The 24,415-nt window shown below is 48.8% G+C and overlaps 8 protein-coding genes across 8 annotated transcripts; 3 read left to right on the forward strand and 5 right to left on the reverse strand.

Moving 5' to 3' along the window:
• Positions 1-266: 266 nt before the first annotated feature.
• Positions 267-2,229, forward strand: LDX57_000982 (putative C6 transcription factor; the record flags this gene model as incomplete). Its single annotated transcript, XM_046082626.1, has 3 exons — positions 267-1,220; positions 1,289-1,578; positions 1,626-2,229. 3 exons carry the CDS (start codon positions 267-269, stop codon positions 2,227-2,229), a joined length of 1,848 nt encoding a protein of 615 aa, XP_045938583.1.
• A 346-nt stretch (positions 2,230-2,575) lies between these two features.
• On the reverse strand, positions 2,576-3,613 carry LDX57_000983 (NADP-dependent oxidoreductase; the record flags this gene model as incomplete). Its single annotated transcript, XM_046082627.1, has 1 exon — positions 2,576-3,613. The coding sequence occupies one exon, from the start codon at positions 3,611-3,613 to the stop codon at positions 2,576-2,578; it is 1,038 nt and encodes a 345-aa protein (XP_045938584.1).
• Positions 3,614-4,336: 723 nt separating this feature from the next.
• Positions 4,337-4,844, reverse strand: LDX57_000984 (cupin domain-containing protein; the record flags this gene model as incomplete). Its single annotated transcript, XM_046082628.1, has 2 exons — positions 4,337-4,736; positions 4,819-4,844. The coding sequence occupies 2 exons, from the start codon at positions 4,842-4,844 to the stop codon at positions 4,337-4,339; spliced, it is 426 nt and encodes a 141-aa protein (XP_045938585.1).
• A 796-nt stretch (positions 4,845-5,640) lies between these two features.
• LDX57_000985 (pyridoxal phosphate-dependent decarboxylase family protein) lies at positions 5,641-9,383 on the reverse strand (the record flags this gene model as incomplete). The annotated part of the gene is made up of 9 exons (XM_046082629.1): positions 5,641-6,981; positions 7,039-7,353; positions 7,410-7,498; positions 7,585-7,745; positions 7,795-8,197; positions 8,249-8,599; positions 8,659-8,695; positions 8,753-8,949; positions 9,041-9,383. The coding sequence occupies 9 exons, from the start codon at positions 9,381-9,383 to the stop codon at positions 5,641-5,643; spliced, it is 3,237 nt and encodes a 1,078-aa protein (XP_045938586.1).
• A 2,157-nt stretch (positions 9,384-11,540) lies between these two features.
• Positions 11,541-12,729, reverse strand: LDX57_000986 (uncharacterized protein; the record flags this gene model as incomplete). Its single annotated transcript, XM_046082630.1, has 4 exons — positions 11,541-11,947; positions 12,014-12,205; positions 12,262-12,523; positions 12,589-12,729. The coding sequence occupies 4 exons, from the start codon at positions 12,727-12,729 to the stop codon at positions 11,541-11,543; spliced, it is 1,002 nt and encodes a 333-aa protein (XP_045938587.1).
• A 1,479-nt stretch (positions 12,730-14,208) lies between these two features.
• On the forward strand, positions 14,209-15,974 carry LDX57_000987 (NAD-dependent succinate-semialdehyde dehydrogenase; the record flags this gene model as incomplete). The annotated part of the gene is made up of 5 exons (XM_046082631.1): positions 14,209-14,232; positions 14,311-14,398; positions 14,452-15,119; positions 15,202-15,778; positions 15,832-15,974. The coding sequence occupies 5 exons, from the start codon at positions 14,209-14,211 to the stop codon at positions 15,972-15,974; spliced, it is 1,500 nt and encodes a 499-aa protein (XP_045938588.1).
• A 1,916-nt stretch (positions 15,975-17,890) lies between these two features.
• LDX57_000988 (uncharacterized protein) lies at positions 17,891-19,732 on the forward strand (the record flags this gene model as incomplete). Its single annotated transcript, XM_046082632.1, has 3 exons — positions 17,891-18,274; positions 18,332-18,388; positions 18,446-19,732. 3 exons carry the CDS (start codon positions 17,891-17,893, stop codon positions 19,730-19,732), a joined length of 1,728 nt encoding a protein of 575 aa, XP_045938589.1.
• Positions 19,733-20,543: 811 nt separating this feature from the next.
• On the reverse strand, positions 20,544-23,920 carry LDX57_000989 (glycoside hydrolase family 35 protein; the record flags this gene model as incomplete). Its single annotated transcript, XM_046082633.1, has 7 exons — positions 20,544-20,731; positions 20,790-21,539; positions 21,603-21,908; positions 21,971-23,517; positions 23,574-23,641; positions 23,696-23,750; positions 23,808-23,920. 7 exons carry the CDS (start codon positions 23,918-23,920, stop codon positions 20,544-20,546), a joined length of 3,027 nt encoding a protein of 1,008 aa, XP_045938590.1.
• Between the last annotated feature and the right edge of the window lie 495 nt (positions 23,921-24,415).

Below are 24,415 nucleotides of genomic sequence, written 5' to 3' on the forward strand. Positions count from 1 at the left end.
ATCCAGTTGATTTTCGCTCAACATGCCGAAGATTTTGGATCGTTGAGTTGATATATTCTTCCGAGTTCCGAGAGCGAACGGAAGGAACCTGTCGGATACGAGGAGTACCAGAGGGCGGTGTGGGATGATGCATGTAGCACAGTCTTGTTAATTATGTGGTGAATTGATAGAATGGGCACGTGGACGCCAGCACTTTCCCTCCTGACAATCTCGCCATCTCAGGTGGACCACAACTTTATCCGCCTCTAAGTAGCCCACGAAAGCATATGGATTCGGCATCCACGACATCCACATCGAAGAATGGCCGGGCTACGCGCTTGTCTCTGGCTTGTTCGCCCTGCCGCTCGCGCCACATGAAATGCGACGGCAAGCGACCTCAATGTGATCGCTGCTCTGAGGCAGGCAAACAGTGCATCTATCCCCAATCTCGACGCGGTGGGCTCAACCGTGCAGCTCTAGCTGAACGTCGCAAACGGCTAGCAGCGGCAGAAGCAGGGGCATATCCAGTTAATGACACGGATTCGCAGGGAGCTGCACCACTTGGGCAGCCCCAGGAGCGTCCCGCTTCGCACCGTCAGATGGACTCTCACCACGAGCCTGTGACGCTCGATTTCAATCCTGGAGCCGATACCAATGAAATATTCTTGCGAGAAGCAAGCCCAATTAATTCGTACGACATCGAAAATGATCCACTGATTGATTCCTACTACAAGAACTTCCACATATGCCATCCCTTCATCTTACCACAAAAACACCTAAAAAGGTTATATGAAGATCCGAGCAGACAACAAAGCTTCGCACCGCTGGTTGCTACTCTTCGCTTCCTTGGGAATATATACAAGGCGCGAGAATGGTCAATACCATTAAAAGAGTGCCTGGAAGCGTCCGTTTCCCAAGCGCCTGCGTCAGATCCTATCATTGTTCAATGCCGACTCTTGTACTCAATCGCCTTATTCTGGCACGATCTCAACGGCGACTGTCAATTACAGATGGACATGGCCACCAAGCTCGCCGTTGATCTGCAAATGTTCCGTCACGAATTTGCGGCTGCCCAGGGAGCCGACGATCTTGTGCTGAAGGAATCGTGGAGACGAACATGGTGGATGCTGTACATCGTGGACGCATACTACGCCGGAACCTTGGGGACAACGAACCTCCGAGTGGTGGACATTGACGCGACGGCAGAATTACCGTGCGATGAGTTGGACTACGAGTCTGGAGTAAGTATCAACATTCTGCTTTGCGGCGACCTGATGAATGAATGAATAGCCAGTTCATTGGATTACAGACAATACCAGCCCCCAGAACCCTGCAGGAATTCAATTGCCGTGAATTCGGGCCCCAGGATATGCACTTCTCGTCTTTCGCATATCTTATAGGCGCAGTACAGTGCGCCGCATCTGCCATGTCCACCACCCCAAACATTGCTGCCGAAGAAGAGTCGGCACATATCATCCAAGCTGTTGACTGTAGCCTGGACGGATGGCGTCTTCTATTACCACCAGATCGCAAACAAATCATGGACGCGACCGGTGAAGTCGACGAGCTCATGTTCCAAGCCCATTTGATGATTCACGTGTAAGCGTCTCCTTTCCATCACTTGAAGCGTCGCGCTCACTCGGTAGATCAACCATCGGACTCCACCGTCCGTTGTCGGCCCTCAAATTCAACGCCGTTGAGAATATCTCCAGCTGCGGTCGTGAGCCGGCCCTTGATACATCAACCCCGGACCAGGTTAACGTACACACTGTCCGAGTGCTACGGGCTATAGAGGCACAAATCCGGCTCTTAGCCTTACCAGTCCGACAATTTCACCACACGCCCTTCACCAACTGCATGGTGAGCGAAGGGACGCTGGCGCTACTTTCCGCCTGCAGTACCCTCCTCAAGGGAAATGATCTACGCATCGCAAGAGATCAGATTCGGATGACGCTCGGATGCCTTAGGGTGCTAGGGGACGTGTGGCCGAGAATAGCGAGGAACGTGCGGGAGATACAGACTATTGCGCAATGCGTGCTGAGGCTTGGAGATGTGGCCCATAGCGGCAGGACGCCTGCAGTGAATGATAACTCCTCTTCGGGGACAGTAATGCCAAGTTCTGGTTCCAACACCGACGATATACAGAGCAACGACATTGATCTGATTGCGTCCTTGGGGAACATTGACGACTTATGTGGTTGGTATAATTTCGGAACGCCGGATGGTCTTACGTGGGGGATGGAGCAATAGATAGGATTTCCCCATGGCATCGGTGTCATGATGATGACAGCTTTCAGAATCGTATTCCAAAGCAACCGCCAGCTCCGGTCATTCAATAATCTTCATGGACGACTACTTGCCTGCTCATAATCCCACTGAACCGGCCCTGTCATCATCGCGCTCATCTGGTGAATCGCGGGAATTCTTACGCAAGACAACAAATCTTAGGAGACGTTGCTATCGACAGGATTAGATCAGTGACCTTATGCCTATTGAATGGTAAAATAATATCCAAATTTCTTACATGTCAAAGGTGGAGGTGGAAGCAAAGTAACGCCACGGGCCAAAGCGACTCCATAACAGAGCCTCGTCACTTTCAAACCGAAAGAATGAACTTTCCACGTCCGACATAGCGTCCATTCGCAAGGTCATACGCCTCCCGTGCTTTTGAAAGAGGGTAGGTATCCACCACAAAGGACCGAATAGCTCCGATATCCACCAGCTCTGCGAGATACCCCAATCCTTCAGTGCTGCCCTTCACGACGAAAAACAAAGCACGCACCCCGGCTTTGGATAGACCACGCTTCTCATGCTCGTTCACAAAGTCGAAGCTCGCTGAATCCACACAAACCAGCACCCCAGTTTCCTTCACATAGGTCCAGCACTTCTCCAACTGCTCTCCGCCAACCACATCGATGATAATATCAAAGGCGCCTTGGTACCGCTCCAGCATATCATACTCAACCGTCTCATCGGCCCCCAGCCCCCGAAGGAACTCTGCATTTCGAGAATTCGAACTCGTAGCGGCCACGACCCTCACGCCAGCCACTGCCGCCGCAAGCTGAACGAGATACACGCCCACTGCACCCGCCGCGCCGGTGATCAGCACGCGCTGTTGCTCTTGCTCCTGCCCCTGCCTGCGGTCTCCCAACCGGGCCTTGACGTCGTTTACAGCGGGGCGCGAAAGCCCAGCGTGGTCAAATAAAGCTTCGTAAGCAGTCTGGGCGCTGAGCGGCACCGCTGCAGCCTGGGCGAACGTCAAGCTGGTTGGTTTCAGAGTGATCTCGTCCTCTTTCACGATGGCGTATTCAGCCCAGGTAGCGCCGCGGTCTGTATCCGCCATGCCGAAGATCTCGTCGCCTGGTTTGAACTTGCTGTCGGACGAGAAGACCTGCGTGACGATCCCCGCGACATCGTTGCCGAGAATGGCGTATTCGTGGGTGAAGGTCTCCGGCCAGGTTAACATGTCGCGCACGATGCTTGCGGCTTTAACGCGCACGAGAACCTCCCCTGGCTGAGAAACCTTTGGGATGGGGATGCCGGAGTCTAGATGTAGGGCGCTGGAGGGAGCGGGATTGGAGGGAGAGTAGGGGGTGGTTCCAGTGGGTGCAGGATGAACGCGAATGGCTTGCATGATGTGTGGTGTCTTTGGTTGCGCTGTGGAAATTTTGGCAATATGATGGAACTGGTATGAGTGATAGAATCGGAGCGGTGTTTTAAATATTTGCCGCGGCATGTGGCGCTGGAAGGTGTACATTGTATTCGTAGAGTTCGGGAGAGGATTACGATAGGAAGAGAGGAGCATTTTGTCCGACTCTGAGATAGGCTATCCGCTATCAACAAGAGGCGACAAGGCCGGTTAGCCTTTCGTCCACATAATCTCCATTTCACGAATGCACTGCCGCAAAGGCGCAGGTAAGTGGAGTTTCGTTAACTGTGGAACGTTGGAAGTCTATGACGATCGAACCTGTAGGTTTCGGGAAGTCTCGATTAACCGCTGAATTCTATAGGCGTTGAAGTCTATGAGTCTGTCTGGTTTTCAACAACCAGATGATAGTTCTGAAGTGAAACTACGAAGGCATGGCTGGGTTAAGCGACTCTAGGCTGCTCTCAGAAGGGATTACTAACTTATACTATACCACAGCGTATAGCCCCCCGGATGGCAGATGCTTGAACTACGAACGTTCCAAATCATTTCTTAACATATTGATTTACATCTTTTGGACAACAATAAAATTCACATCGAAGGTAATGATTTTACAAAAACCGCAATCTAAGACCGGCAGGTTCATATTAAAGAGTAGAGAAAAAACCATAGTACACCCACCCACCACACTCCCAGACTGATCGCGTTCAATCAAGCCTCCTCCTTCATCTTCTTCGCCACAATCTCCTTATACTCCTCGTCATACTGCACCAAGACCGCCGGTCCCTCCCTCTCCAGCGTCTCCGTATCAAGCACAAAATTAACAAAAAACGCCGCGGGCTCCGTCTTGCTCGCATTCGCACTAATCCGATGATGGCATCCGGGCGCCTCATACCAAGACTGGCCCTTGTCGATCACCCGCATCGGGTCGTTGTTCATCTTGTTCAGCACGGAACCCGTGATCACGTAGGCTGAGACAGAGGCGCCTCCGTGACGATGAGGCGGCGTGGCGCCGTTGGGGGGATATTCGACGAGAAGGCCCACGATCGTCTTGCCTGGGCAGTTGACTAATTTGTATTGGTAGACGAGGGTGGTCTTGCCAAGGGGACGGCTGGTTAAGGAGGTCGATTAGTGGACTGCATGGTGCTTTGCTTTGTCAAGGATGGGGGAGTGATGTATGTAAATGTACATACCTCGGGTCGTAGGTTGGTTCTTCCATGGTGGAATGTAGATAGGTGTGTTCTTTCTGGAGGTGAATTATTATTGAGATGCGTATGTAATGCAAATGAGAGACATCGACAATGCGGGCGCAAGGACTCTTTATAACGTCTCGCTGACCTAGATGTACAGAAGCGAACTTAGATGTGTTGTGCATCCCACCGATGACGATCAATTGGATCGGGGATCCCAAACGGATAGGCTATTGCTCGGGAACCGCGTCAATCCTTCATGGGCCCCCCGGGCCGAAAAACGTTGAGAAGGCACTAGACCCACTGGGGCGATCGAGTTTGGTTTCGAATGCGAGGCCTGTATTTTAGCATTTTCTAGGTCTCCTGCGATTTGTCAATGTTAGACATGGAACACGGAGTAAGTGTGATGGCGCGTGGTCTTTTCGCGCTGCGTTTTGGTGCCTGAGAAATGCTAGGCAGGCTGGTTTCAGTTTGTTCTGGGGCCAATTCTGACCTGCGGTTATTGGGTGCTTCTATATACAAGGCCTAGATGTAGCCTTGTAGATCTGTATTTTGAGATCTCTCTGTAAATAAAAAGACATATGATAGTAGAAGGTCTCCTGCATTCTATCTCAGATGCCTAAAGATATAGATTAGACATTTTTGAGCAGCCTAATAGTAAATTATAAGAGGATCTCGAGGATACAATAAATCATCATATACTTCATGTGAAGCAATCTTTCCATTCGAAGTATATTAACCCCCAATATTTCAGATGGGAAAAAGAATAATTGGTCGCCAACTGAGATACAATACAAATAGCCAGCCACGGAAAGCAAAAGTCCTCTAACTCTCTCCACCAAGATCAGCCAGCTTGCTCACCCAGCGAGGGATAATAGCCATTGCCTGCTGTTGCTTGATTTTCATAAAGCCTTGTTTGAGCGTACCGATCTTCCGGCACTGGTGTTTCTCCTTTAGTTCAGGCATACGTGATGCCAGAGGATGGTCTGCCATAAGGCTTGCGACGTTTCCAGCGCAGGGAGCCGATTCTGATGTATCTTCCGACTCGGCCTCAGCGCCTCCGTCGGCGTTAAGCATACCATAGTTGGCAAAGCAGGGACCCAATATCACCGAGCCCCCGAAGAGTGGCTTCGAGGTATCCTGCGTGTCTGGGTCATATTCAAGTGCCTCTTTCTGTGTGGTGAACGCCAGGAACCTGAGAGTCTGACCAGGTTTGAACGGGAAGTTCTTTGTGTAGTTGAACCATCGCAGTTGGTTGTCGTCTTTGGGGAGGAGAGGTTGCATTTCCCGCTCGTTGACATCCGGAAGAACAATCCACTGGCCTCTTTCGGTAATGGATTTGGCATCTTCCTCTTTTTTGGTTGTAATCTGCACCATTTCGGAAGTAAGCTGCGTGTTAGGTCCTCGGGATAAAATATGGTCTATGTTATAGATTGGCGTTAGTTCATTCGACCTCTGCGCAGAGTATACCTTGAAAGGCATTCTGGCTGGATATTCCCGGGGCTGATCTTTAGCCTGTAGGGATCGCTCGAAAAGAACTTCGATACCGCTGATCTGGACGTTCTCTGCAATTTTTTCGTATCCCTCCATGCCCGGAATACCTTTTTGAACTACCCCTATGAATGACCCCTTGGATATAAGATCGGACAGTATATCCGGCTCCTGGTTACCAAAGGAGAAGTACATATCCTTATCTTTGTTCTTGTACTTGGTGAGCTTCAGATGCACCTCCTGAGGCAAAGTACAGGAGATGACAAGCTGCTTCCTATGATTCTGCATGTTGAACATCGGCAGATGAACACCGCAGATGCGGTCTCCCTGATATCCTTGGATGATAAACCCATGGAGGTCAGGGAATCCGACATTGCGGCGTACAGCAGCTTTCATGGCTTCCTCCGCATGTTCTTTGAACTTTTCAGCCAGACCTTGGACGAAGTTGTAAGCCGACGGCCACGGACTCATCGTGACGTTAATAAGGACGTATAAGTCTCCATCACCCTTCAGTCCCAGCCTACGCTTGAACTGATCTAGACTGGGTCCATAGGAGGCTTGGCTCATCTGAGTAGAAGTGAGGAATAGAGGTATCTTCGAGGTGTCCGGGTTATCAGCAATTGAAGACAGTGACAAGTGTTGGTAGATCCGACTATTGAGGTAGTTTGCTTCGTTCTGGTTTCATGGAAAGTCAGCGCCATGTGATAAATAGCTTTTAGTATCAGAACTTACAATGTCCTCGTTCACCCTTCCATCCACTTCAAAATTGCATGCGAATGTATGGATTGTGACATCTGCGCCCAGCTTCTTAAAGAGTTCCAGAGCACACTTGTCCTCCATAATCTGTTCATTGCTGCGTTTTAGTATGTGTCTTCGGATAAACCTTTTCTGTTTCTCAACATCATCATTGCTTGCTCCAGAACTCTCCGTGGGAAGCATATTGAAAGGCGTGACGCGGAGCTTCGCGTTCACAATCTTGACCTTGTCATCGTTCTTTAATGCCATAGTAATTTCTCTGGTTTTCATAGCTGCCCATTGGCAATAGAACTTGAGGAAGTTAGAAAGAAAAAGTATTCTTAAAAGGTAGAAGTATCTTGGCTTACCCTCTTTGACGTGAATATTGCTTCCGATAACAACTGCCCATAGCCATCTTTGTCAAGGCCCAAGACGTTGTGAGAGACATATACTCCAACTGCATAAGTCAGTTTCTGTAAGACGCAGGAGCAATTTCTTTATTTTTCCTAGATGGGAAGCAAATGATGGTAGGATTTGGCTTACCGGCCGCTGCACCTGGCTTACTGCCTTCTAACCCGTAGATACCAATACTATCCTCCTGGTCACTATCACGGTAGACAACCGGACTAGTCCATGTCACAAGGTAGCGCATTCTCTTGTCTTTGTAGCAGAGACCACCAGCAGGGTAGGGGCAGTAACCGGACCTGCAAGAAGTCAGTATCGCCCGCGGGCATTCATAAGGGGCAAACGAACTTATGAGGATCAACCGTGATGCTATCTGCATGTTGAAGACTCTGAAGCTGGCGCAGAGTATAGTCTGACATGCACATCCTCGGTACATATGCTGGATCGCCAGTATATGTGCTGTAGTCTTGTCGCTCCCGTAGGACTGAAGCGAAATAGCCACCCCAAGCCGCGTCGCAATGAACCGCGAATGACATTCCTTTTTTTGCGAAGTCGTCACGCAGGTTAAGAATGTGGTGTAGAGGGTCTATAGCTCCATGCTCTGTAGACCCGATGATTGCGACGACGCCATACACTGCCCTTCCATCTGCGTAGGCCGCCGAGAGTTTATGTTCGATGTCTTTTTGACACATCCGTGCCTCTTCGTCAACAGACACCCCAACCATGTTGTTGCGTCCAATACCAGCAATAGCTGTTGCTTGTTAGCACTCGCTTGGAATGTAAAATCGAGTGATTATGTTACCTGCGCCCTTAGGCCATGAATAATGTCTTGTTGAGGTAACGAAAAATTGAGGTTCTTTTTCGACCTTGAACTCGTCTAGAAGAGCTCTTTTTCCTAGTGTCTGCACGGAGTAAAGATCGAGAGCCTTGGCCAAAGCTGTCTGAGATACACCATATTGTTCATAGAGCTGCTGTGGAAACTCAAGGATTGTAGAAGGCTTTAGGTTCAGCAACTCCCAGGAAGTGCAATCCAAAAAGCGCTTCACACTGCCATTAGAGAGTTCAACTTCGAATTTCACATCCTTCAAGAACTTAAGGTCGCCGTTGGTAATTGCCAGACTCAAGGACAGCGGATAGAACTTGAGATTCCGCACTAAAATGGATCAGTCTTCTGGTGCAAGGTGGAACGGCGAGAGAATGCTAAGTACATACATGCCCAAATGGCTTCGAGGTTCGCAACAGAACCATCCTGTTGAGTCCAGGTAAGTATGGGAAAAAGAACCACTTGAGGCATGGAGAGACTTACACATGTGATGTGTCCCCAGCCATCAGGAGTATTGTCCACCGATTCACTTCGGGAAGTGGCAGGTGCATCTGTATTGAGAGGTGCACGATATCCGAGCATACGGCAAAGCTGTTTACCCACATCACCTTCAATGATTGAGGTCACCGGGCTAGCTTCGAGAGCTACGTTGTTTTGGTTCTGGAACAATCCAAGTATATCTAATATAACGACCAGTTAGACTATAAAATGCAGAAAGGTATCAATATGGTAAGGGTTCAGGGAAAAGACAAAAGAAAAAGAAAAACATACAGCCAATCAGTGACGGCATGGAAGTCTCCATGCTCATATGAGCGTTGTACCGTGGACTAAAGAAGGGCACAGAGTGCTTGGTGAGCCATTCGCCAATACACTCCAGCTCATGATCCAGTCTCTGAAGTTGCATTTGGTACAGTTCAGATCCTTTCATGGACTCCGTGATGAAAGGGGGGTCATCTTTGTAGAGAGAAGACCTGTACTCATGCTGCTCCTCTAAAAGCTTGCGGATTCTCTCTTTCAGATAGCAAAAGTTCTCTGCCTTTGGTCCGAAGAACCATCCAGCGACGGCTGTGTGCCGGGAAGTGGGAACTAGTTCGGCACGTGGTGTGTCAAACATTTTCAGCAACTGTAATAAGGCGTGCCTAATGCGGAGGGATACGTATGGAGTCGATTATGAATATATTGGAACCTGAAAGTCTTAATACGGAGACTAATGTCATCTCCAAGGGGGTTGCGAGGCCACCTAAGTCAGTATAAATAGACACGATAGGTATGCTCGTTTGTTGGTGACCTCATTACGCCAGCCAAGGTCTGTATAAACAGAGTGACGACGCATGCAGCTCTCGTGCTCAAAGTCATACGCTTTCCGTTTGCGTGTATCTGACTGCCACATTTTGACATGTGTCTGATGTCAGTTCTGGGTTGTTTCCGGTAAATTGTGAAGGGGTGTGGTTGGTTGCCATGGAGTCTTGTTGCAATGCAGATACTCCGAGGCTGAAAAAATCGGATTTTGAGAAGTCATGAGATCATCTACCACTGTCGAGAAAAGAAATAGGTATAATAAGTCGCGGTCATCGTATTGTGACTGGAGACCCGCTTCTCTTGTCTATTACTTCATGTAACCCAGAGGGCATAGTTTACCTATAAGGGGTGTAAGAGGGGAGAGTTGAAGTAGATATAAGAGGTGTTCTGGAGTAACCAGTCTTTCAGGGTCTGTATATAGTAATTAGGCTAGTCTGTTAAGTGGATTTCCAGAGCACTTCATGCATTAGCTGTCGACATTGAACGTAGTAAGTGGGAGGTATTCGGTAGGGATCCACAACGGCGGATGAGCCGAGAGCGGCAAAACCCGTGACGTATCCACAGCAACCTTGGCTAGTATAAGTCACGGGCGAAAAAGATCAGTGCTCTAGAAGAAAGTACAGCCATAGGTAAAAGTATTAAAGCAGATAATAATGTAAGTTCAAAAATAGGAGCTATGACTGCGGTATATGGCATGGCACCAAGGTCTACTCTTATGTGTCGCAGGAGCGATCGGATAACACGAGCTAAGTATGTACTACGGAGTAATAGTAGGATCATAGCTCTATAGAATGCATTAGAAGCGGTAATTTCCTCGGAGAATCGGTAGTTTCGGATGCCAAATTGCTTCGCTACGAGGGTGATATCATCCCCGAGGCTACTACTACCTTGCACCGTACCTTGGTTGTTAAGTCATCCTCATCGCAAACGGCAATGGCTACACAGTCTAGTCTCAAGCCCACGTACACTTTACTTGGTGGAAGCACTGAGAATTCCTAGTACTTCCTCTGGAAGCAGAATTTAATCCTGTCGAGATCTCTTCATTTCTTACTAAGATTTTAATTTTGCATAGCTGAGTAACTTGCCGAATCAGGTAAAACACCCCACTACGGTGTATCATACAGGACCCACATGGAATGAATTTCCCTAGAGAATTTGGTATGACTCGAAGTACTTAGGGTCTGAATGACGTATAGACACAGGGACTGTCCTCTCAGATCAACTTGGGATAAGTCTAGCTGAAGAAGAGCGGGTGGCATTTAAAGAGGGATATCATCATTGACACTCTGAGCTATATGTTTGAAGAGATATCAATCACGTAGGATAGGCTACCACAGAAGCCAACTTAGATCCTACTCATCACACGTCTTCTGTTTCTTCCCATCTACCTTGTTCGTCCTTCGAAAACACAGAAGTCTACCATGTTCTACCTGTCCTTTGGGTATCAAAAGGACTGTATGTATTCAATGACATCGAATTGTTACTCTGAATATGGGCATCGCCGAATTACACAGAGTTTGAATTATCAGCACAAGACCAAGCACCCTCCCCCCCGTCAGCTCTGAACGAGTCAATAATCCCAACAACCGATCCATAAGTGCCAGCTACCATCAGAAACGTGCCGCAGGCGATGACAAAAACGCTCCAACACACCATCACTATCCATCCACGAGATCGCTGGTCTCGACCTCGGCTCCAATTATCAAACAACCACATACACCCACTCGGTTGGAAACATTGCAGTGTCCCAAGAAGGGCTCCAACAAAGGATATCAGGCTTTCGAAATTGGGTATCCCGCTGGCAATGATATACGCGATGACAATCACACAAAACACACAGCCGAGCCAGGTACCCCAGTGTACGATTGTGTTTCCAACCAGATGTCTGGATCCTCGAAGGATTCGGACGAAAAAATATTTGCTAGCAACCTAGACCGATATTAGACGGGTTTCCAAGTGCATGGGGTGTCGACTACAGTTCCTGCCTTACATGTGTGCTGATGGTTGCACTCGCCAAAAGCCCTGGGATAGCGATGCCGTAGGATACCTGTTTGATAATCTTGCCGGCAGAGCCCAGGGCGGGCGATGCAACATAGGAACCACAATAGTAGTACACCACAACTCCGATAACAATATAGGTAACTGTCACAGTACCCTGACACACCACTAGTGCTCTTGTGTAGTGTCGAGGCTCGCGCATTTCGGCGATGATTGGGAAAAAGAAAGGAACGCCGGCGTATGCGAAGATGAACGTACAGTTGGCGGAGATGCCATCGCTGAACCTCGGACGGTTGACCAGTCGATAGTCGGAAGCCCAAGGCCCGGGGGGTGCTGAGCTCGGCCGGTCTTCTACGCCGACTCCAATGGTAACAATAAGAACTAATTTATTGAGGTGTGTATTAGCATGGCAGACTAAGAGACTCAAAATGGGAACGTTCAACTCACCGGAAATCAGTATACAAGCCAGCCCACCCCATGCAACAAAGGTGATCCGGCCTAGAGTACGAATACTAGCAAGGCAAAACACCGAGACAGCGGCAACGGCCACAAAAACGGCTGTGCAGGCTCCATGCGTCGATACTGCATTCAAAGCGATCGAAATACTCAGAATCCCCGAAGCACCACAAAACACGAGATCTATATCAAGAAGGCGTTAGCTCAATCAGAGGTGCGTCCATACATGGATCACACACAGAGAACAAATCCAGCCCCAAGGATCTCGCGCCCAACTCTCCCAAACATAAGCCCAGCTGCATCATCGATGCCGTACACTTCACGATGATTTAGCTTGAACTCGCCGACCATATTACTGCACCAGGTATTAATGATAGCTATAGCGACCATGCAAAGTACCCCTGGAACTAGACCTAGTGTATCGAAAGCAGTTGGGATCGACAATACACCCAAGCCGAGCTGGGTCTTCATCATGAGGACGGACGTTCCTATCCATCCCAGCTAAGAGACTGTCAGCGTCCACTTGGATCCTTGAAAGAAAAAATTTAGCATTTTGGAGGCAGTACATTTCGAAAGTTAGGGCCGTTTTCTTCGATGACTCCGAATACGGCATCATCGGCCACGACCACGTTGTGATCCCCGTTGCCAACCTGTGGAATATCGGGTGGGCTTTCGGGGCTCTGCTTCTTTTCTTGTAATTCATTCATGCCTTTGAGAAAGCAATCCTGATTCAAATGAGGTTGAAGAGTTTTCGGGATCAGGGAATCAACATGGGCGAAGAAGGCTTGTTATATGCATTGTAGATAATCTATCTACTGTTTCGAAAATTGACAAATTCACTCAGCCTCGAAAACCCCCAGATTCCCCGCATTTTGATATCAATAATAGGAGAAATTATCTCGTAACAAAAATGGGGTTTGATAAGTTATCTTGCATATTGTGACGGAATGAATCGCAGTTCAACATTCCCTCGCCATTGTAGGGCTCCCAGCCTGCAGGAATACCTCCGCGTCAGCGGAAGTTCCGTGATCTCCGGGACACACTCAGTAAGTCCGTTTGAGATCAGCACTCGCTTGAGACTATAATTATAAGGAATATTAAGAGTACTGAGGCATGATGAGATATAGATATACAGCTATATGTGTCTTGGGCAGATGGAATAAATGGAGATACTCGTCTTCGGAACGGTAGAGGTGATATGTGATCATCGAAAGATCGCATCTAGGTATATTCCATCAGACTGGGGCTTGGTAAATATACATGTGTAACCAAATTCAATTAGCCTCTTGTTGTAATACATGGAATTTCAAATATGTGCATAGGTTGACTGCAGTATTCTCGTTAGTATGTTCCACTTGCTGCATTAGGCCTAACTTCAATCTTTGCTTGCGTATACAACATTATAACATTGACTTGTGAATGATTTCAATTGGTTCAAACCCCAATGCCTACTAATTTCAAAGGATGTAGACCTTCAAACCGGAAAGAGTCAGACACATTGAACTGCCTCATACATAGACATCTGGATGGCATTATATCTATTAGATTCGATAATCGCTAATCAAAAACAAGTATCTTCACTCTTTAAAAACCATTCATCAACCAGTTGGAATTTGTTCCTGGTCTTGTACTATGTAAGACAGTGGTTTCTTTGGTAGTGTTTAGAAAAATTGAAGATGTTGTTCTAATAGTTAATCGTCGCGGCAGGAGGGACAACTGAGAAAACCGAGGATACTTCTTAAGAGACGGTTTGAGCGACGACAATACTAGAGTGTTGGAATATGATTTCCATATAAGTAGGAAGAATTAACAGCTTAATGGTTCGTAATTGGTAAGAGCGACCATTCCAAATCCCGGCGAAACCGGAACTTCCGCGCGGAACTTTGATGCGGAGATAAGGAGCTAGGTACGGAGTAAGAGTAATCTTAGACGTGAGGTTCCCTCTATGAAAAGTTCATTATTCATGTTTGAACAAGCATACCCTTTTGTCCGGTCCAGTCGTAATTAACGAAAGGAAATTTGGACTGCCACGAAAAAGCACCTGTTCGCAGTTGTACTCCTAGCAGTCTGTTGGTAAATTGTTTATAAGAAGGGGCTCTGTTGGATAGTTACTTAGCTCTTCATTTCTCGGTTACTCAGAAGATCGTTCTCAGACAAGCCAACACATCTGATTGAATTTTCTCATTATGTCTAACGGGCTTCCTTTCAAGGTTTGTATTTATCCTTATTACCTTATCACCAGTTCCTCGTCTGCATGACACTCGCAGATACTGACATACCATAAATAGCTGGATGACCCTAGCCTGCTTCATGAGGCTTCATTGCTAAATGGCAAATGGGTCCAATCCCAGCAGAAACAAACATTTGCAATTGAAGGTCAAATCCACCCACCCACCAACCGCAAGACAATCTTCTAACCGATTCCGCAGACCCAGGATCCGGTAAAATCTTTGCACATTGTCCAGTCAACCGCCTCCTCGATGTCGACCAGTACGTTGAATCTGCGCAGACCGCATTCCTCCGATATAGAGAAGTTAACCCGAGGGAGCGAGCCAAGCTCCTTTTAAAATGGCACACCCTGATCACCAATGCACGAAGCGATATCGCAAAACTTATAGTCTACGAGACGGGAAAGCCGATGACAGAAGCTCTGGGTGAAGTTGACTACGCACTGGGCTTTGCCTGGTGGTTCGCCGGTGAAGCTGAGCGCGTTCGTGGCTCTGTCGCGCAACCGTCCGTCTCCAATAGACGCACACTGGTGATTAAACAGCCCATCGGCGTCAGTGTGGCATTAGTGCCATGGAACTTCCCAGTTGCGATGACGATCCGCAAGGCTGCTGCGGCTTTGGCTGCGGGCTGTACGATGATCATCAAGCCCTCGCCTGAGACGCCGCTTAGTATACTGGCGCTTGCGGATCTCGCACTACGGGCTGGGTTTGAATCTGGTGTCTTGAATATCATTACAACTGATAATGAAAACACTCCGATTGTTAGTGAGAGGCTATGTAAGCACCCGCTTGTGCGAAAAGTCACTTTCACTGGCAGTACTGCTGTTGGATCAATCATTGCGAAGCACTGCAGTGACGGACTGAAAAAGGTAAGCGATCCTCAAGCACCCCGAATTACCTTCCACATACACCGGGTTTTGAGTCTGTTTGGCATTACTCACGGCTTCATAGGTCACACTTGAGCTAGGTGGCAACTGTCCATTTCTCATATTCGACGATGGTGATCTGGACCAAGCCCTGGCTGCCCTCATGGTGTTAAAATGGCGTACCGCTGGGCAGGCGTGCACACATGCCAACCGAGTCTACGTCCAAAGTGGTGTTTACAACGCATTCCTGTCCATGTTGGTCAGTGCTACTAAACGGATCCAGGTTGGCCATGGTGCAGCCCCCGAGACGACAATGGGAGCTTTGACAACCACCCGCGGCTTGGAGAAAATGGAACGGCATATTAACGATGCGGTGTTAAAGGGAGGAGAGGTTGTCTGTGGAGGCAAGCGATTAACGGATTACTCTGGAAATTTCTTCGCGCCTACTATCATCTCTGGGATGAATTCCACTATGCTGACTAGTCAAGAGGAGATCTTTGGTCCTCTTTTAGGGTTATATCGCTTCGAGACTGAGGAAGAAGCTGTCCGACTCGCGAACGAAACTAGTATGGGTCTTGCAGCGTATTTCTTTACGAGAGACACCAGTCGCACTTGGAGGTTGCTTGAGAGCTTGGAAGCCGGAATGATCGGGATGAATACAGGTGAGCCCTCGACGAACGATTGTCATATATGACTGTGGCTTACAATATTCTAGGAAATGCCTCTGCAGCTGAGTCGCCATTTGGGGGCATCAAAGCTTCCGGGTATGGGAAGGAGGCGGGCAAAGATGTTGCCATTGAAGAATACTTGATTTCGAAGACGGGGACCTTGACTGTTGATCCTATTGCGAAGCTTTAGTTTTTGTCCGGACTGATTGAGGAAATGACTGCGCACGGAGCCCCTATTCTAGGTCTGTCTACTTCTATTACATTGTTAGTATAGACCTTGACTTCTCCTTCTGCACCATATATCTCGTGTCTATGTTAAAACCAGCACATACGACCACAGGGTGTGGAGAACAGGGCTTCCCGTCCGCTCAGCCGTACTTAAGCCACACGCCGGCCGGTTAGTAGTTGGGTGGGTGACCACCAGCGAATCCCGGCTGTTGTATGTTTTTGCTTTCTTTTTATTATTATTACTATCCTTATCATGTATGTTACTAGTAGATTGGTGCTGGTGGACTCATAGCTCGGCGTGGGTAGAACAATGCTAAGAAACCTTCTACCCACGATGAGCCGTGACCCCTGTGGTGGTGGCCGTAAAGATGATATACATAAGAAATGTCTGGGGAATTCTGGTTGGTTGACTGCCTACCTATTATTATTGTTCTACTAGCATTTACTCAACGAGACGAGACTAAGATTACTTGGGTGAGGAAGGTTCGCTAAGAAGATCAAAGCAAAAAGAAAGCATTAATGTCAGTTTTTATACCTTATGTCTTAGCTGGTGAATCAAATAACTAGGGTGGGCGAATAACAAAACTTCTGAGGTTGCCCCCGCTTGTAGTAAACAGTGCGTGGGTGTAGGATATAACAATATTGTCAAAGGATCCTAGTGTATGGAATTGTGGTAGACACTACTCCGGATCATGATTAACGAGACTCAAGACAAGTATTGGAGTTGCACTAATATTGACGAGAGATCTTAACCTTTCTTGAGACAACCAAGAAACATGAATAGGCCCAATTGTCGCCACTGGGCTGTACATTGCTTCGGAGATCCTTTGCGCATGGATCAGCTGCAGTGGCCACCACCTCATAGACCCATCATTCGAACATCTAGACTCCAACTTCATGCGATCGAGTGCAGTTGACCAGTGGCATATAGGATACGCACCGAAGGTTGAGCTACATTGTTACACTGCATTATTATCTGACTGGAAGTCGGACGAGTAGTGGCTACTGGCTACTACCTCAAAATCAGGATCTAGAGCGTTGCAGGGATTGAATGCAGCTAGACTATGCTGTTTGCCCTCAGCTGACCCAAGAAAGGGCCTGGTATGTGGTTACCCCTCTCATTCCACTGTAGGATATAGATTACTATGGGAGTAGCCGCGGGACTAGACAGAGATATACCCCTCTGGGCTTAGTATTGCTGGGCTAGCTTTTTCACAGCTAACCTAAAAGTCGACAAGAAGCATAGCATATCTTATCTATGGAAAGTTTCAGCTATTGCTATTCCTGGAGAGGAGCTTAAAGGGTCTGTTATTCAACAGAAACATGCAACCCGCCCTTTCCTCCAGAGTACGGTAGAAGGAATACGATGTAGTTCACCGAGTCAGTTTCATGCAGAGCACTCAAAGAAGCTGGGTTATTGATTGGAAGATAATCCTTCGGATAATGGGTGTCTCTTGAGATGTTTGCCATCGACCCAGACAATGGAACTGGGGTGGCAGCCCTTGGGTCTTTCCTATCACAGTCCTAGACTTGTGATATGAGTCTATGAACTGAGGGGTAGCTGCAGCTGGTTGGGCACAATAAAAAAAGCAAATGATGGGCTGAGTAATGGATCCAGGCATGTACAGTCAAACGACCATACATAATCCCTGATCAAATGACGTGTAAATGTAGCCTTTGGAATCGAGGAGCTGAGATCCCTTGGCATGCGAATGTCATAAATAGGTGGCTATAGAAGCCCCCCAAGAGGATTCTCTCCACCAAGCCATTATTCATCAGCTCCTATCCTAAGGAGTGGAAAGCTAGTCAACATCTCATCTCCATTTCGCCTTGCTCATACAACTACCATATCGCAGAAGTATATACTTGCCAATCAACATGGCTCTTGCATACCCCGAAGGCGAATGCTTCTTCAGACGCGACGCCCTGAACCACGAAAAGAAGGATTGCTACCAGGCCGACCGCGTTGATCATTTCTATGGGCACTTTATCGTCGAGTTCCTCTGGAACGTGCCAGCCCACACGGGGGACAAGGCCCGACAGTCTCACTCGCACCCCCGCTCGTCATACAAACTCCATGACTTTAGCCTGCCATGGGGTTTCATGAGCCCCGGTAGGAAGGGCCCCTATATCGGATGCTGGACGCATCTGCCCTTTGTATATGGGTCCCACTACCATAAGGGGGAGCAGAGACGTGTTCAGCATAACCTCTGCACCTGGGATGAACGTCTTCAGAAACAGGTCAATGGTGCGGCTATGGAGGTAAGCAACGTTGTCTGCGCTGCGTGATGTCCAATCGGCTAACCATGACCCCAACAGTCTTGGTTCATGATGATGCCCATGCCTAAAAGGCAAGAAGGGTGGGTCTTTATTGACGTATGTCTTCCCTGACCAATGAACCCTGGATGATTGAGAAGCACATTGAATGAAAAGCGCCTGGCCAATATCCGCGCCATTTATATTCCCGTAGCCCACCAGGCTTCAGAGGACCACCCGGAACTCTGCACGTTCCAGCACGTTAATTTTGCCTCTGCAAATGCAAGAATCAGCATGCTTCATCATACCGGGGACCCCGCGAAGCCGAATGTCTTCTGGAAGGACGTCACCTTCAGCAAGACCCACGGCCTGCAGGACTGGAACAACCTAACCCTAGGTGTTAATATCAACGGGCTGGTCAACCTCCTCTCGCTTCCCCGCCAACTGCGTGCCCAGAATGCCTTCACCTCCAAGAATCTCATCATGCTCGAGGCAAAGATGGTCGCATCCCCCAAAATCGAACAAACCATCATGGACCGCGCAGACTTCGACTGGGCCCAAGTCGCCAGCGCCAACTTCGGCCTCAGCGTCCAATGGAAAGTCGTCGTAAAGAAGCAAGACTGGCTGGAGAACTTCATAAAGAACTCCCTGACCGTCGCTGTGGGATTCATCCCGGGAATTGGTTCCATCGCTGCCATCATGTTTCCACTGGCCTGGGTGGCGGTTTCAGATCCCGATTCGTTCATGGAAACGTTTAGGAATCTTGTCCCTGGTGTGGATCTGGAATTGAAGATCATCGAGGCCATTCAGGAGAGCGCCACGGAGGTCCGCGAGTATCTTCCAGAAGGGTGGGAGACTAGTTTAATAGGTCCAAAATTCCTTGCCCCCAAGGTGTCGTCCACGCCTAGTGCTGGCGTGCAGACTATGGCTGCTTTGACCACAGCTGCGCCCAAGAGTGAGGAAGTCAAAGAGCCCGACACTGATACGCTCATCAACAACGAGCTGAAAGCTCTAGCCGGACAGAAGGTGGACTTCGACGCTGTCATCTCCGATGCTATAAGGCCAGAAGAACAGATCGTGATCCTTGAAGCTGAGAAGAGCGGCACAGGCGATGTTGACCATGCAGCCGACGACAACCGCCTGGATGATGAAATCGGCGACCAGGGTGTCCCTGATCAAGTCACCTTGAACGAGATCGGTCCGAACATGCACTTCAGATTGGCAGAGAAGGTGCTGCAAGAGACAGCCAAAAAGGAGGACGAGAGTGACTGGGCGAAACTCGTCGAAGTAGCCAAAGATATTGCCTCGAAACTCCCTCATTTGCCCGGCTCTGAGGAAGAGTCCGAACCGGCCGAGGAGACAGGAGAGGAACCCACGGAGAGTGATGCCCCAGTGAATAACTACAACTGGATGGACGAGTACCTCAAATCTCTGTTCTCGGGGACCATTGACCTCGATGAGTGAGTAGGAAACAGTGCTAGAAGTTATGGGTTTGGGGCAAATTGCATACTTCCTGCAGCAATGATATCGGTGTTTTGACGGTGTTTTTGTACTCAGACATATCCAAATTGACCTGCTTATATGTCTTGGCTTGAGAAGCTTTTGTGTAATCGATCAACGCATGTCATAAATGGCAGCCCTTGGTAAATCCAGCGCATATCTCAACGGAAAAATGCCCTCGAAGTGCATATTAATATAATGCAGTAGCTCATTACTTTTCATAGATTGAGAACGAAAGATAAATATCCGGTTTGCTAATAGGGCAGAAAAGTACACGCACGTAGTTTTGCGACTGGTAGTTAGAATAGGGATAGGGCCATCCAAAGCCATGGAAAGCATAACCATGAATGAAGAGAGTGATTCAACTACTTTCTATAGATATGATAAGTAAAGGATAGGCAGTAAATTACTTAGTAAAAGAAAGCCAGATTCGTACTCTGGCAACTCCAGAAAGTTAGACCTTGAAGTTCCGCAGATCGCCAGGCTCAATTGGCTAAATGTATACCCGGCCAGGTTCTGAAGACATGTTCGAGCACGATCTACTACAGGATGGTTTCAAAAACCCTTCCGATATGCTGGATCGCATGACTAAAACAGATAGTAGGTATGTTTTTGCTGTTGACCTACTTTTTTATGACCAAGTCATAAAAACTTTTTCCGTTTTAGACGTTGACTGTTTGGCCAAGTTCATCTTGTTAGTGCTTTGTTATTCATCTAGGAGGTTCTTGCTGGTTAAAATGGATGAAATTCTTGGATAATTCACGCCAAACGCCCTTCAGGCGTATTCGGAGCGATCCTTCCACCCAGGTCTAAGGTACTCGCCATCGAAGAGGGGATTAAAGCCCGATCGATGCACACCCAATACCTTCCATTCGACCTCAACTGACCCCCCAGCTTCGTCCATCGTCCAAATACTAAGGCCGATAGTGTTGTCACCGTTATAGTTGAGGATACCGGGAAACACTGTGACGCTAATTAGCTTCCAACTTGTTAGCACGTCTATAACAGGCACTGAACTTACCAGGGAAGGTTGTTTCGTTCGAGATATAGGGCAAGGTCTTTGCAAATTGATACCCATTGACATAGAGCTGAGCCCGAAGCTTCGCTTTATGTTCGGTATGCAGTTGAAAAGCCAGGCTGGCATCATACCCCTTCGGAATCTTCAACGGCACAACTGTTCGGTAGAAGCGTGCCCCAGCCCCGGTAAATCCCTCACCGGGTATCCCGGACTTCCACTCGCTGTCATCAAAGCCGGGAAGATGCCAGCCAAGGCGCTCCGCATGAAGGCCGCCTTCGTTGTACGTGCCACGGACCGGTTCCAGGAGATGGTTTCCACCAGCGTTGCCGGCCACCTTCCACGAGGAAAAGTTTGCGGCAGAGCCATCCGCGGCATACAATGTAGCGTTGAGAATGCCTCGTGGATCTGGTGCCGCCTCACGCTGCTCCTTGCCCATGGTATCCTGAATGACAAACAGGACATTCTCCTCCTTTGTCTTGAGCTGGACCTCCTGGAAGGACACCTCTAGCTCCCCCGTCTTATTGGCCATTGACCCATGCCAGGACCCGAGGAATACGCCATTAACGTAAACTGAAAACCCGCTGGCAAGGCCCCCAATAATCCGGAGGTAAGCACCCGTGGGCGTGTCTTCGTCTGAAGCGTTGAACCGGCCTCGCCAGAGGATGTTACCAGCTTGGTAGCCATATTCGTCGGCAAACAGAACGGGGTATGTATCAGGAGGAATGAAGTGGAGAGTTTGCATATGATCAGCGTCTATGGGGGGGTAGTCAATCATCTGAAAAGGATTTGAATGGCTGTAGACGGTGGATTACTTACTGGTCCAGTTGGAGTCATCATAATCTGCAAGTCTCTCTGGGAGATTCTCAGCAACCTTCCAGTCAGTAAGGGGTGGCAGCTCGACAGTAAGGCTCTCGATGGTAAAATCGGCGGCAGGAAGAGTGCTGATCAAGCTGCCGTACTTGGAATCGGTGACTTTGAGCTTCGAGCCATTGAATGTGACATGTTTGACTTTCTTCGGGGCCCAGATCTCGAGGTCGGTCTCCTCGCTCCAGTCGCCCGTAACGTGGATTGTGTTGCCTCGAATTTCGGCCTTGCGAACAAGGTAGGGCCCGTGGACGAGAACTGGAGCACATCTTTAGTACAAGTGTATTAGACTATCTCTTTTGGTGAACGAGGTCAGTTACCGGTAGAGTTCTCCCAAGCCAGAGGGTTATTATCCAATGTGGGAGCCCAGAACTTGTACGCCGACTGGCGGTCAACTACTACGGCTTGGACATCATTGTTGTAATCAATGACGGTCTTCTCTCTGCCTGTGACCACGTTCGCCACTACCCCATTCCGAGTCTTCGTTAGCGTCTCGTTGCCGGCGTTTCTGCCCGCAACCTGGCCCGACTTTGTGCCTTTCAGTAGGAACTCGCCCTGCTCGCCTGCCGGGGCCCAGAACACAACGACCTGACGATCCCCTAGGTCGCTTACTGCGAGGATTTCCAAGGTGGCGTATGTAACCTTCTTGCCAGAGGAACCAATACTGAAATCAGTTACCAGAACTTTTGACTCCGTTCCATTGATGGTAATGTATCCTTTGCTCGGGACGGTCAATTTGCCAACCTCGGTGGTAACATCGAGACGAAACTTGGTCAGCTCCGTGGAAGGGGAGTATTCATGGCGGATGACATAAAAAGCAGCGCCGGTGTCCGGGTTCCGGAGCTCAGTTGTGAAGATATCCTTGTCTGTAGCGTGCTTCGTGCCGTTTGCCACTCGCTCGACTTTGGAGAAGTCGCGTGCAGAGCGCATGAAGAGACCGAAGAGTTTGCCTTCGTTGTACTTGTCGCCGATCAGACGGTTTTCGTGGATTGGTGCCGAGTAGTCATAGCTTGTGCCGACCTCTGGGAAGCCAATGTTGCCCCAGTTGGTCCCTCCGTACAGCATGTAAATATTGACTGCAGATACCTTCTGTGCCAGATTGTGGCGGAAGAATAGGTTGACCCAACGAGGCCCCATATTTTCCTTACAGCCACCCTCAGGTCCGTCCCAAGGGTTGAATGAGCCTCCTTGAAACTCCATAAGGAATGAGGGCTGGGTGGATGAGACCTGTTGGAAGTGATCGTAGTAATCAAACACGGTGTAGGGCTCCACGTAACCGTTGACAGGTAGACACTGGTCCAGATCGCAAGTCCAGCATGCTGGGTAGTGGTCGAGACCGTACATGTCGACCTCACCACCTACGTTGCTGTAGTCCTTGGACCAGGATCGCGTCCACATATTAGGGTTGTTGTGAGTCAGAGGAACATCAATTCCCCACTCTCTGTGGCTATCCTGAAGGAGCTGCATGTAATTTATGGCAGTTTGATTGGGTGTGTTCAACTCAGGGTCAAGCCACTGAGCGCCATACTCATTTTCGACCTGCCACAAGATGATAGGCCCTCCATTGGTGATGAGATATGGCCGGACATATTCTGCAACAGCTTCGGAGTACCGGGTCCAGACCTTGGTGTATTCTTCGCTGTCATCGCGGAGCGGGCCATATTCTCCGGTAGTCAGCCAGCCGGGGAAGCCTCCGCCGTTGGCCTCAGCGTTGCTGTAGGGGCCAGGTCGATAGATGACATAAAGGCCAATCTCCTTTGCGATCTCAAATGCTTTGGCAAAGTCATGGGCGCCTGTCTCAAAATCCAAGGTCTCATTGTTCGGCGCATGCCATCCCCAGTGCTCATACAGACCGATTCCGTTAAAACTGATTCAGTAAGCGCAAGCCCAGTCAGAAGAAGCGCTATCTGGGATCCTTCATACCCAGCTGCCTTGATCTTCTCGAAGATATCACGCCATAAATCGGGCACAGGGATACGCCACAGATGCAGCTAGCCAGAACGTTAGGCTGTGGTGGCTAGATTCCAGCTGGGAACTCTACTCACTTCCCCTGACCAAAGAAACAATCTTTCCCCGTTTACCTTGATACTATAGTGATCCCTGTGTAATGCAAGCTCAGAAATAGCTCACCACAACTCAGGGCTCTCTGAATCATACCATTGGACGACCTCGTTGAGGCCGTTGTCGTGTAAAGGCCAGTCTCGAGCTGTGGAGTGAGCCGCCACGCCTGCAACGGCTATGGCAGTACAGAAAGCGTGCCACAGCTTCATTCCGGCAGAGGTTCATGCGGATTTGCAGTAAAAAGTGCTTGATTGGTTGGGAACTGCTGGGACCACTGAAGCGATGATATCTGCGAATTGTTGGATGTCAGATCTGCGTGGCTTCTTTGCGGTTCTTTTATAGTCTGTCTGATCAGATACGATCGCCTTAAACACCTCCTCTTTCATCACCTGGCATTCTCGTGCATGACTTGGATGTCCGTTCGCATTGTACTCCGCACGGAGTACAGACAGGGGAAATTCCAGTCATAGATCCACTCCGTAACTTATCCGTCTTGGCCTTTGTTTGCTCCGTTTTCCGTCGTCCATCATTCTCTACAAGATAACAAAGAATAACATCAACCTGCATATCCGATGGCTCTCAGTCAAGCTGGAAGGCGTTATGGTTGTTGGGGTCGCCGAATTCCCTCAAAATTTAGGGCGTGATCTAAAAGTTATACATCTAAGTCGCTATCAATTAGTTTGTATCATGACATCCGGACAGCT

This window comes from Aspergillus melleus, assembly GCF_016097325.1.
Source record: "Aspergillus melleus strain CBS 546.65 chromosome Unknown contig1, whole genome shotgun sequence".
Classification (NCBI taxonomy): Eukaryota; Fungi; Ascomycota; class Eurotiomycetes; order Eurotiales; family Aspergillaceae; genus Aspergillus; species Aspergillus melleus.